This window comes from Scyliorhinus torazame, chromosome 12, assembly GCF_047496885.1.
Source record: "Scyliorhinus torazame isolate Kashiwa2021f chromosome 12, sScyTor2.1, whole genome shotgun sequence".
NCBI classification, from domain to species: domain Eukaryota; kingdom Metazoa; phylum Chordata; class Chondrichthyes; order Carcharhiniformes; family Scyliorhinidae; genus Scyliorhinus; species Scyliorhinus torazame.
Genome location: NC_092718.1, coordinates 209,671,003 through 209,684,074, shown reverse-complemented (window position 1 = coordinate 209,684,074; position 13,072 = coordinate 209,671,003). Strand labels below are relative to the sequence as shown.

General features: G+C 54.0%; 1 protein-coding gene across 3 annotated transcripts in view; it reads left to right on the top strand.

Annotated features, from left to right (window-relative positions):
• The window catches only part of nxn (nucleoredoxin), a 267,836-nt gene that overhangs the window by 181,400 nt on the left and 73,364 nt on the right, over positions 1 to 13,072 (top strand). For all 3 annotated transcript variants that reach the window (XM_072469839.1, XM_072469841.1, XM_072469840.1), the window contains exon 5: positions 2,862 to 2,968. In XM_072469839.1, the coding sequence (XP_072325940.1) occupies positions 2,862 to 2,968 (107 nt within the window). The remainder of the gene's footprint in view (positions 1 to 2,861; positions 2,969 to 13,072) is intronic.

The following is a 13,072-nucleotide window of genomic DNA, read 5'->3' as shown; positions in this document are numbered from 1 at the left end:
AGGGTGGCGGTGTGGGCTTGGGTAGGGTGCTCTTTCCAAGAGCCGGTGCAGACTCGATGGGCCAAATGGCCTCCTTCTGCACTGTAAATTCTATGACAAGGTGATGAGACCCTTAGAGCCACAGGCACATTTAAACCCATTGTTACTATTGATTTGCAGCTATTTGCAGATAAGAGAACCAGCCAGATTCTGATTTAGGGTTTACCTACCTGTCAGACAACAGGCCACTGTCGGGATCTTCAGTCACGCCACGTTTACAGGGTCTTGCATGCCCTGCATCCCTCCACATTTGGGGAACCCACCGCGGTGGGGGGGGGGGGGGGAGTTGGGGTTGCCATCGGCAGGACTGGAGGATCCCGCTGGGAGGAATGGGGCCGGAAAATTCCAGGCAAAAGGGGACCAAGTTGAGCGGCACGGTAGCACAGTGGCGAGAACTGTTGCTTCACAGCTCCAAGGTCCCGGGTCCGATGCCCGGCTTGGGTCACTGTCTGCGCGGGGTCCGCACGTTCTCCCCGCGTCTGCGTGAGTTTCCTCCGGGCGCTCCACAAGTCCCGAAAGACGCGCTTGTTGGGTGAATTGGACGTTCTGAATTCTCCCTCCGTGTGCCCGGACAGGCGCCGGAATGTGGCGACGAGGGGATTTTCACCGTAACCTCATTGCCGTGTTAATGTAAGCCTACCAATAATAAAGATTATTATTATTATTAGGTTAAAGGACCAAGAATCGGGGGCTGCTCGTTTCACTCGCGTCATAGGTTGGACACCCTTGACTTAACTTGTGAAGAGCAACTCTAAGCATGAACCTCAAGTTCCCATGTTCCGGAATAACCCAGAATGTATCTCAATATTAGGAGCAGGAGTAAGCCATTCAGCCCTTGAAACCTGCCGTATACTAGCAAAGGCAGCAGGTCACAGCCCAAGAGCCATTGCAGTACTCAAGATGCTCATGCTGAGTGTGATGATCCCGGTGGACACGCGACCATTGGCCGATCAGCAACCTGACTCCATTTAAACAACTTTGCGCCACAATCCCTTGATGGCTTTACCCTCGTTAACTTTGAGTGGGTCCTGATTGAACATTCGACAGGGGCAACTAATCTGCTGTTTAAAAAACACGGGGGCGGGGGGGGGGTGAGAATGCTGGAAATCTGATTCGTAAACAGAAGGTTCTGGAATGCTGAGCATTTGTCAGCTGCACCAGTGGAGAGAGATGTTAAGTGAACATTTTGGGTTGGCCACCTGTTGTCTGGACTGGGACACGCGAGAAGGGTTGTTGTGATAGGGTGGCAGCCAGGAGAGATTAAATGACCAGGAGAACGAAGGGGTACGGCGAAAAGCAGAATGGCAATGCGGCGATTGAAGAGACAATGCGGGTTAATAAAGCCAAATAACTGCAGATGCTGGAAATGTGAAATAAAACTGAAAATGCTGGGAATCCTCAGCAGATCCGGCAGCAGCTGTGGAGGGAGACAGAGAGATAACGTTGCAGGTCAATCGTTCGTCGGAACTCGACAAACTAAGCAAGCTGTAGCTTTGACAATTGCCAATGTTGGTAATTCTACACCTCCAAGGTTCGCTGTTTCCGATCACCTTATTTCGGTAGCCGTGCCGATAACGGAGATGAAGAAAGACGGTCAACAAACGGGGAGCGGTGTTTTGGAGCTTGGTTTAAGCTTCAGTAGTCCTACAGCACTGGTGCCTGGACTCGCGCTGCGTCCTGATGTGGTGAACGGGTGTTACTGCTAAATATATTTGGTCATGCAATGGGTTGGCCATGCTAAATTGCCCCTTAGTGTCCAAAGATGTGTAGCTTAGGTTACAGGACTGGGCAGCACAGTGGCGCAGTGGTTAGCACTGATGCCTCACGGCACCGAGGTCCCAGGTTCGATCCGGGCTCTGGGTCACTGTCCGTGTGGAGTTTGCACATTCTCCCCGTGTTTGCGTGGGTTTCGCCCCCACCACCGTTAGGTTAGGTGGATTGGCCACGCTAAATTGCCTCTTAATTGGAAAAAATGAATTGGTACGCTAAATTTATTTTAAAAATGGAAAAAAAATATTAGGTTACAGAATGGGGCGGGGGAGTGGCCCTGGGTGGGGTGCCCTTTCAGTGGATCGGTGCAGACTCGAAGGGCCGAATGGCCTCCTTCTGCACTGCAGGGATTCTATATCGCTGGCAGCCTGCCAAAGCATTCCCCTCGAAGCCGCACACCATCCTGACTTGGAAATATATCGGCCGCTCCTTCACTGTCGCTGGGTCAAAATCCCGCAACTCCCTCCCTAGCAGCACTACGGGTGTACCTACACCTCATGGAGCGCAGCGGTTCTGAGTGGCAGCGGCTCCCCACCATCTTCTAGTGGGTATTTAGGGATGGACAATAAATGCTGTCCTTGCCAGCGACGCCCACACACTGGGAACGAATAATTTACAAAATTAAAATACTTGTTGCCATTAGTTTGGCTGAATGCCAGGTCGGAGAGACAGGAGGTGGATGGTGTCTTGTTTTCTGGCCTGAGCTCGCACCCAATGCACCAGCAATGTTTTACATATATCTCTGCCGTCGTTGCGTTTTTGAAGGAAGCAGTGAGTAGGGGGCGCTGTCTGTGTGGGGCGGGAAGGGAGGGGGGTGGAGTTGGGGGAAACCCTTCGGGGGTGGGGGGTGGGGGGGGGGGGGAATGTCAAGGGGGAGTTTCCAGGATGTATTTGGTGGTGGTCTCAACATCTCCTGCCTCTTGAGCCGCAGATCTCAGCCAAGGCAATACACCCCCCTTCCTCTGCGGCCCCACCCACGCCCTCACCCACCCCTCCCCTTCCCCAAAATCAGAACATAAAATTGAAGTCCTGCTATTCTTCATCTCCCTCAGGTCCGAAGATTCCTATAAACAGTATTTCAGCGAGATGCCGTGGGAAGCTGTACCATATACCGACGAAGCCAGGAGGTCACGGCTCAATTGGCATTACGGCATACAAGGTACTTGTGGAAACCGGCGATCCCCGTGGGAATTCACTGTGTCTTGCGGTTGTTATCTTTTTTAATAATTGCAACTTCCTCTCTCGAAAATTAAATGTCAGTTCAACCGAATGTGTTTGGTGCATGAAGGAGACGCTGTGTGGTTTGAAAGCTGCAGTGCAGATCAAAATGTTACGTCCAGATGTATCATGCTTCAGCCCCCAGAATGCCTGATGTTTTTGTCTATAAAGGGCACAGTCAGTTGTTCTGTCTCCGTTCAGCCTTGTTCAGAGCAGCTGAGGAGTGGAGAAGGTGCAACTTTATTTTCTCATCTTGTCCATCGTCAATTTGGTACTGAGGTGTCTTTTTGGTGGAATACTTAGCCCTATAACACAGGGACAGGAGGAGGCCATTCAGCCCCTCAAGCCTGTTCCGTCATTCGATTAGACCATAACTGATCGGTCTCTCAACTTCATCCGCCCACCTCGGGTCTGTGGTCCTTAACTCACCCCTCACCTAATGGAAGTGTATCAATCTCCGTTTTAACCTTTCTCAATTGGCCCCTCCCCCCCCCCAAGCCTCAGCGGGGGACTTCTTCAGCGCGCCGGCCCCGACGCAACATGGCGTGGGGGTTCAGGGGCCGGCCCGCGCAACAAAATAGGCCTGGGAGGGGGGGGGAGGCCGGCCCGTCGATCGGTGGGACCCGATCGCAGGCCAGATCCCATCGCAGGCACCCCCCCCCCACCGCACCCCCGCTACAGGCCGCCCCCGACCCTTCGCGCAGAGTTCCCGCCGGCAACAACCAGGTGTGGACGGCACAGGCGGGACTCAGCTTTTTCCGCGCGGCCCATCCGGGCTGGAGAACCAGCGGCGCGTCAAATGCACCTGCGCAAATGGCGCCGATTCTGCGCACTTCGGAGAATCGCATCCCACTTATTCTCACACATTCCCCTGAATTAACACAACGTCTCATACTTGGTGTCACATACACATACATAAACACACACACCACACACATGCCTGTGCTGGGCAGTCAAAGTCGTGATCGTGTTTTCATAAAGGTGGTAGGCAGCGTGTCCTGGCAGAAATGGATGGGATCAGTCGCTGCGAGGCTAAGTGTGTGATTTTCAGGAGTTTCCATTTTGTTGCTTCATTTGTCCTCGGTGTGCTGAGGTCACATTGGGAGCAATGCATTGTTGAATTAACCCTGTTGCTGCATCCTGTTGACGATACACCCTTCACCCAGGAGCACCAGGAGAGTTTTGAGTAACAGGAAAGTTAATCAGCTGCATCTGATGTTTTTTCGATGAATGTCAAGAGCACGTCCTAATGTATTATGTTTATTTTAATGATTAGTGCTCCTCCAAACCTCCTTCTTTTCCTCTCCCAAATGCACTGTCCGTTCACCATTCCTCGTCTCCATATTGAAGCAAAGGCTTGCTGCATTCTCTCCTACTCCCAAGTCACTCTTTCCCAGAGTCACGACATAAGTCATATTGGACTGCAAACATTTCCAGTAAGCGGCCAGACTTGCTGAGCATGTCCAGCAGTTTCTGTTTCTTATTCCTGGTCCCCAGCAGCCACAGTATTTCGCTTTTATCACAGGCCGTGGCTGTGCTCACATCCTTCAGTTTGTCGCTCCTCTGGCAATCTTCAAACATCTGGAAAATTCCAGCTTATTGTCACCTCGTCGCTGCTGCTTCTCGAGTGTATCTTCACCCCCCCCCCCCCCCCCTACCCCTGTCCTTTTCAGGCAAGGGCGTTGAGGGAGGGGTTTTATATCGGGTTTCTCAGTGAAAGGTGTCACTCGCAATCGTCTCCTTTTTAAAATGTCCTCTTCAGGGGTGGGAAGAGCATAAATTGCAGCACGGGCCAGTGGTCTGGATGGCCAGCTTGTGTGTTGCAAAGTGATTTTAGTTTCAATTGTTAAAGTTTCACTTTGATTTAAGGAACAAAGAAAACCTTCGGCCCTCCAAGCCTGCGCCGACCACGCTGAAGTTGTCCGGATTAAACTCCATCTGCCATCTCTCCGCCCATGTCTCCAAACGATCTAAATCTTGCTGTATCCTCTGACAGTCCTCATCGTATTCCGCAATTCCACCAACCTTTGTGTCGTCTGCAAACTTACTAATCAGACCAGTTACATTTTCCTCCAAATCATTTATATATACTACGAACAGCAAAGGTCCCAGCACTGATCCCTGCGGAACACCACTAGTCACACCCCTCCAATTAGAAAAGCTCACAGCCCTCCAATCAGAAAAGCAAGGGGACAAGGTAAAGGTTTTCCATAACATCTGTCTGTCATTGTGAATTGAGGACGGAAGAAAGGAACAGTTGAGAAAGTAGAGCAGCTCCAGCAAGATTCAAAATCATTTAAGTTGTGAGAGGAAATGCCTATCATTTGTACACTAGACCCATTTGGCCAAGAGGTCAAGCCATGGAGTCAGTTCATTTTATGGATCCCTTTTTTTAAAACCATGAATGAGATCACAAGCGATGACAGGCAAACTTCGGACAGTTTGCTGGCCCCAAACATATTATTTGATGAGAAACCTCGGGCGAAATTCTCCCCCAACGGCGCGATGTCCGCCGACTGGCGCCCAAATCGGCGCCAATCAGACGGGCATCGCGCCGCCCCAAAGGTGCGGAATGCTCCGCATCTTTGCCGGCCTAGCCCCTCAATGTTGGGGCTAGGCCGGCGCCGGAGGGATTTCTGCCCCGCCAGCTGGCGGAAATGGCATTTGTTGCCCCGCCAGCTGGCGCGGAAATGCGGCGCATGCGCGGGAGCGTCAGCAGCCGCTGTCAGTTTCCCGCGCATGCGCAGTGGGGAGAGTCTCTTCCGCCTCCGCCATGGTGGAGACCGTTGCGGAGGCGGAAGGGAAAGAGTGCCCTCACGGCACAGGCCCGCCCACGGATCGGTGGGCCCTGATCGCGGGCCAGGCCACCGTGGGGGCACCCCCCGGGGTCAGATCGCCCCGCGCCCCCCCCCCAGGACCACGGAGCCCACCCACGCCGCCTGGTCCCGCCGGTAAATGCCAGCTTTGATTTACGCCGGCGGGACAGGGAATTTCTGGGCGGGACTTCGGCCCATCCGGGCCGGAGAATTGAGCGGGGGGTCCCGCCAACCAGCGCAGCCCGATTCCCGCCCCCGCCCAATCTCCGGTACCGGAGACTTCGGCAGGGGCAGGGGCGGGATTCACGGCGGCCAACGGCCATTCTCCGACCCGGCGGGGGGTCGGAGAATGACGTCCCTCATGTCTCCAGGCACCTGACTTGAAGACCTTTGATCAGATAGTGAAATTGGTTAAAGAACATTTAAACCCAAGGCTCTCGATTATCCTCCAATATTATATGTTTAACTCTGCAGAGATGGATCATGAAGAGTCTGTCTCAGCACTCGTAGCCAGGCCTCACCAGCTTGCTGAGCACTGTGAGTTCGGGGCCACACTTAACGACATGTTGCGTGACTGGTTAGTTTGTGGGATCCATAACCTTAATATCCAGAAGAAGCTTCTGGAGGCCACGATTACATTGGTCGTCCTCTGTGATCGTCGAAGCTTTGGTGGTGACGTCGGTGGAGGCTCGTGCGTCTGTGACCCCGGAAGCGTGGCCTCGATCTCTGTGGCAGCTTCAACACCCCTAACAGCGCTGGTGGGTTTGACCTGGGAAGGGAGCGTCTGCGGGGTGTGTCGGTGGGTGGGGGGGGCCTAGACGGGGCCGGCAGAAGGACTGATCCTCCTGTAAGGTGCACCGGTGGGAGGGAGGGTGGGACTTGTGGCTGGGGTGTGTGTGGGAATCCGGCGGGCGCCAGGTCTCGTAGGGAGACCGTATCTTGTCAGCCGTCGGGGTACGCCACGTAGGGGGTTGGTGTGGAGAAGATGGACCCTCTCGACCAACGGATCCGACTTGTGCGCCCGCACCTGTTTTCGGAGCAGGATGGGTCCGGGAGCTGCCAGGCAGGTGGGGAGCGAGTTCCCAGAGGAGGACTTCCTGGGGAGGACAAGGAGACGTTCGTGAGATGTTTGGTTAGTTGTGGTACAAAGCAATGACCGGATGGAGTGGAGCGCATCTGGGAGGACTTCCTGCCAGCGGGAGACTGGGGGACTCCTGGACCGTAGGGCCAGTAGGACGGTCTTCCAGACCGTTCCGTTCTCCCTCTCCATCTGTCCGTTACCCTGGGGGTTGTAACTGGTCGTCCTGCTCAAGGCGATGGCCTTGCTGAGCAGGAATTGACGCAGTTTGTCGCTCATAAAGGAGGACCCCCTATCACTATGTATGTAAGCGGGGAACCCGAACAGTGCAAAGATGCTATGGAGGGCCTTGCTGACGGTGGTTATGGTCATGTCGGGGCAGGGGATGGCGAATGGGAGCCAGGGGTACTCGTCAATCACGTTCAGGAAGTACATGTTGCGGTCGGTGGAGGGGAGGGGGCCTTTGAAGTCCATGCTGAGGCGTTCAAAGGGATGGGAAACCTTTATCAGGTGCGCTTTCTCTGGCCGGTAGAAGTGCGGTTTGCACTCCGCGCAGATTTGGCAGTCCCTGGTGGCTGTCCTGACCTCCTCGATGGAGTAGGGCAGGTTGCAGGTCTTGATAAAGTGGAAAAAGCGAGTGACCCCCGGGTGGCAGAGGTCCTCGTGGAGGGCTCGGAGGCGGTCCACTTGTGCGTTGGCACATGTGCCGCGGGACAGGGCATCAGGAGGCTCGTTTAGCTTCCCGGGACGATACAAGATCTCGTAGTTGTAGGTGGAGAGTTCAATCCTCCACCGCAAGATCTTAGCGTTTTTATCTTGCCCCGCTGTGCATTATCGAACATGAAAGCAACCGACCGTTGGTCAGTGAGGAGAGTGAATCTCCTGGCGGCCAGATAATGCCTCCAATGTCGCACAGCTTCTACTATGGCCTGGGCCTCCTTTTCGACTGAGGAGTGGCGGATTTCGGAACCATGGAGGGTACGTGAGAAGAAGGCCACGGGGTACCGCTTGGTTGAGGGTGGCCGCCAGAGCTACGTCAGACGCGTCGCTCTCGACCTGGAAGGGGAGGGCCTCATCGATGAGGAGGGACTCGTCGATGACGTGCATCGTGGCCTTTGCAATTTCTGCTTTGATGCAGCTGAAGGCCTGGCGGGCCTCTATTGGCAGGGGGAAAACTGTGGATCGGATCAGGGGACGGGCCTTGTCTGCATAGTTGGGGATCTACTGGGCATAGTAAGAGAAAAACCCAAGGCAGCGCTTCAGGGCCTTGGAGCAGTGAGGGAGAGGGAACTCCATAAGGGGGCGCATGCGTTCAGGGTCGGGGCCCATAACTCCATTTCGCACTACGTAACCGAGGATGGCTAGGCGGTTGGTGCTTAACACGCATTTATCCTTGTTATACGTAAGGTTAAGGATCTTTGCGGTCTGGAGGTGGTCCTGCTGGTCGTGGCCGCAGATGGTGACATTATCGAGATACAGGAATGTTGCCCGTAAACTGGACCGGTCAACCATTCGGTCCATCTCGCGCTGGAAGACCGAGACCCCGTTAGTGACACCGAAGGGAACCCTTAAGAAGTGGTAGAGCCGCCCATCTGCCTCGAAGGCAGTGTATTTCCGGTCACTAGTGCGGATGGGGAGCTGGTGCAGGCGGACTTAAGATCCACCATGGAGAATGTAATGCACGATCCTGTTTACCAGGTCGGATATGCGGGGAAGAGGATACGCGTCCAGCTGCGTAAACCTGTTGATGGTCTGACTAGTCGATGACCATCCTATGCTTCTCCCCGGTCTTTACCACCACTACTTGAGCTCTTCAGGGGCTGTTACTGGCTTCAATGACTCCTTCCCTCAGTAGCCTTTGGACCTCTGACCTAATAAAGATCCGATCCTGGGCACTGTACCGTCTGCTCCTGGTGGCGACGGGTTTGCAATCCGTGGTGAGGTTCGCAAACAGGGAAGGCGGATCGACCTTGAGGGTCGCGAGGCCGCAGACAGTGAGGAGGGGTATAGGGCCGCCAAATTTTAAAGTTAGACTTTGGAGATTACACTGGAAGTCTAAACCTAGGAGTGTGGCCGCGCAGAGGTGGGGAAGGACGTAGAGCCGGTAATTTTTAAACTCCCTTCCCTGGACCGTGAGGTTTGCTAACCAAAACCCCTTTAGCTCTACTGAGTGGGAACCGGAGGCCAGAGAGAGTTTTTGATTAACGGGGTGGACGAGGAGAGAACAGCGCCTTACCGTGTCAGGGTGTATGAAGCTCTCCGTGCTCCCAGAGTCGATTAAGCAGGACGTCTCGTGCCCGTTGATTAGTACTGTTGTTATAGCGGTTGAGAGTGTTCGAGGCCGGGACTGGTCCAGGGTCACTGAGGCTAATCGCAGCAGTTGAGTGTTCTCTTCGGGCGGTGTGCGGTCAGCCGAGCTGGGGTCCTGGGACTCCATCCTAGATGGCGGCTCCCATTGGTCGCACATGGCTGGAGGTGCACAAAATGGCTGCGCCCATCCATCAAACGTGGCGTCCGCGGGACAAGGTGGTGGCGCCCGGGGGCCGCACATGGCCCTGGAGGAGGAAGATGGCGGCGCCCGCTGGCCGCATGGGGACCGTGGAGAGGTTCATGGTGGCGGTCCGCATTCGCCACCGGAGACCACGGCTACCGCATGGGCCAGGCATACCACCACGAAGTGGCCCCTTTTTACCGCATCCCTTGCAGGTGGATGCGTGGGCTGGGCAGTGCTGCTGGGGGTGCTTGGCCTGCGGGGCCCCCCGGGGTTGCCAGGCCACCTTGCAGCACAAGCTTGTGGGGGGATGGGAGATGTCTCGGGGTCGGCTGCGGAGGGGTTCCACGCTGCCCATGGGGCTGCCGCGCGGTCGGGAACGTAAGCGCGGGCATTTCGGGAGGCCACATCCAAGGAGCCTGCAAGGGCCCGTGCCTCCTTGAGGCCTAGAGTGTCTTTTTCCAGCAATTGCTGGCGGATTTGGGAGGGCAGCATACCTGCCACGAAAGCGTCCCGGATCAAGAGTTCTCTGTGATCGCTCGCCGAAACTTGCGGGCAGCTGCAGTTTCTCCCCAACACCAGGAGCGCACGGTAGAATTCTTCCAACGATTCCCCAGGGATTTGTCACCTCGTTGCTAGCAGATTTCGTGCGTAGACCTGGTTTACCGGGCGAATATAATGTCCTTTTAGCAGCTCCATTGCTGCATCGAAGTCGTCCGCATCCTCGATGAGGGTGTAAATTTCCGGGCTCACCCTCGAGTGCAGGACTTGCAATTTCTGTTCTCCCGTGGGTGTGTTTTCGGCCGTTCCGAGATACCCTTTCAAACACGTCAGCCAGTGCTTGAAGGTTGCCGCTGAGTTTGCCGCGTGGGGGCTGAGTTGCAGACACTCCGGCTTGATTCGGAGCTCCATCCTTTTAAATCTAGCTTATTAAATTGATGCACGATCAATGACCACTAAAGCGAGGTTGTAGTTCAACTGAAGGCTTTAATAAGCTAGATGTTTCTCCCAGCAGCTCAGGTACAGAAAGAAGGCTGCTGGGGCGGCACGGGCTCTTATACCCCGTCTTGCAGGACGGAGCTACCATACAAAATGAAATGAAAATCGCTTATTGTCACGAGAAGGCTTCAATGAAGTTACTGTGAAAAGCCCCTAGTCGCCACATTCCGGTGCCTGTTTGGGGAGGCTGGTACGGGAATTGAACCGTGCTGCTGGCCTGCCTTCGTCTGCTTTAAAAGCCAGCGATTTAGCCCAGTGAGCTAATCCAGCCCCCCTTGACCAATAGGAAACATACAATATCTACCAATGGCGTTCCAGCATTACCAGGTACCGTAATACCTCTACCACAGCCCCTTAGTGTCTAGGTCCCTCAGATCCATTAGCTGCAAGCCATTCATAGCTTTCAAATAGTGGCCTGTGATTGACAGCTTGTACAAACCATCAGCTGCTTTGATCCATTCATATCCCTTCACGCTTCTGTGGCTTAAATGGGGAAATCCAATGTTTGAAAACATTGACCATAGTGCTCCGGGCTCACTAATTAGATGCAAGTGGGTCAATAAAACCTATTTGCATTTATTTGCCTCCCCCGCCAGTGCATCGTGGACCTCGTTCACACCGCCAGCGGGGAGTCAGAGCGTTGCATTCGGATCGGGGCCGGGCCGGCGTCCCGGGACGGAGAATCCCGCCCCCTGTTTCTCGAGGAGAAAGCTTGGCAAACGAAGAAAGGTATCACCTGATTAGTACAATCGACGGTTGTAGCTCGATGATTCAATTTTTCAGGAGCAGTGACTGAGAGAGTGGTGTATCCACACAACCAGGGGAATTCCATGCAGACTGCGCCGAGTGAGCTATTTAACTGGCCCATAGCTGCCGAATGCAATCAGGCTTCCCATTCCTGATCAATGTCCGGTGAAACTTATCGGAAGTACATGTGGAGGCCTGCCTTGGCCAGGATCCGGCTCTCGCCGTGATTCTCCGCGTCCCCTTTAAGAGAGCGAGTTTGATGACCAACAAAGAACGCCAGGTGCTCACGCACGCCGGAGAGCAGGGGGTGAAAAACAGCATGGAAAAGTTTCAAAGTAAAATTTTTTAAAACGCAAAGGAAGAAACACCTCCAGCTGCCCAGAACGAGATCGAGCAGCATGTGGAAGGAACGGCGAGGAACAATGGCTTGTCTGTGACTCCCCGGTATCTTTGTCCAGAGATTTGCCAGCTGGAGTACCGTGACTGCCAGCCTCTTTGTAAATCACCAGCGGTGCCATTAAGTTAATGACCGAAAGGAAGCAAGCGCTCGTTTGCAAACTGCGTTGGTTTCTAGCTGGATGTGGTGAAACTCTCCGAAGAGTGTTGAGAAGAGGGTGTTGGCCATGGGGGTCTGAGCTTTGATATGTGACCCAACTGTTTCACTCCTCTGACAAAACAGCATTGAAACTAGGCCAATTATCACCCAATTTCAGCGCAATGTACTTTATTGCTTTTTTAAAAAACGAAAATAATCCAATATGTTTGAGGTGACTAATGATCTTGGACAGAAATGGTTTGAAAGGTTAGGTGGCTTATGAACAGTGGAGCAGACTTGTTAAACCTGAAGGCCCATTTTTCCATCCAGTAAATGATGTTACATTAGCTCCATTCTCAAGGGGCGGGGGGGGGGATCAACCAATTACGGGAACTTAAATTGGCAACAGTGCACAGCTTGTCTATTATTGCCCAATGCACATACATTTCAAATATGTGTTTTCTGCGTCAAAAAAAAAAACCCCAGCCCGCAATAGTCCTTTGCTCCTGTGTTCCTGTGCCAACAGCCCCATACCCCCTGCCGTATGCACAGTCAGAAGGAAGAGGAGGCAGCCCTGCCATGCAGACACTGGCCTCCCAGTCAAATGTGTGCTGGAGTCCACAATCCCATCTCCAAGGCTTCCTCGGCAATGTAAACACAGCTGCTACGCCCCCCAGAGGGAGCAGCGTGAGGCGCTGGGATCCAAACTGAGCCTCAGAAACGTCCACTCGTATCGGCTCGCTGTCAGGTGGTTCGTTTTTCGTTTGAAACAACGTTTGCAGGAGGAAGGGAGGGAGGGGGAAAACGAGAAGGATTTTCTCCTCCCGGGATTAATGAAGATTTACCACCGGATCGTAAAAGCCAGCAGCGGCCCAGAAAGAGGCCATTCGGCCTGTCGTGCCCATGTTGGACCTTTGAAAAAACAGGTCGTGGTGAGTCCCTCAGCCCTGCATCTGTCCATTGCCATGTTTAAGGTTCTCAACTTCAAGTCGCCATTGAACTCCCTTTTAAAATTATTCATGGCCATCACTCCATTCAGGGCGAATGTTTACAGATCCTCTCAAAGGGGGAAAGGTGTCTTCACCCACCCCCCCCCCCCCCTCTTCTGTGGGCAGCACGGTAGCACAGTGGTTAGCACTGTGGCTTCACAGCTCCAGGGTCCCAGGTTCAATTCCCGGCTTGGGTCACTGTCTGTGCGGAGTCTGCACGTTCTCCTCGCGTCTGCGTGGGTTTCCTCCGGGTGCTCTGGATTCCTCCCACAGTCCAAAGACGTGCAGGTTAGGTGGATTGGCCATGATAAATTGCCCCTTAGCGTCCAAAAAGGTTAGGATGGGTTACTGGGTTACGGGGGTAGGGTGGAAGTGAGGGCTCAAGTGGGC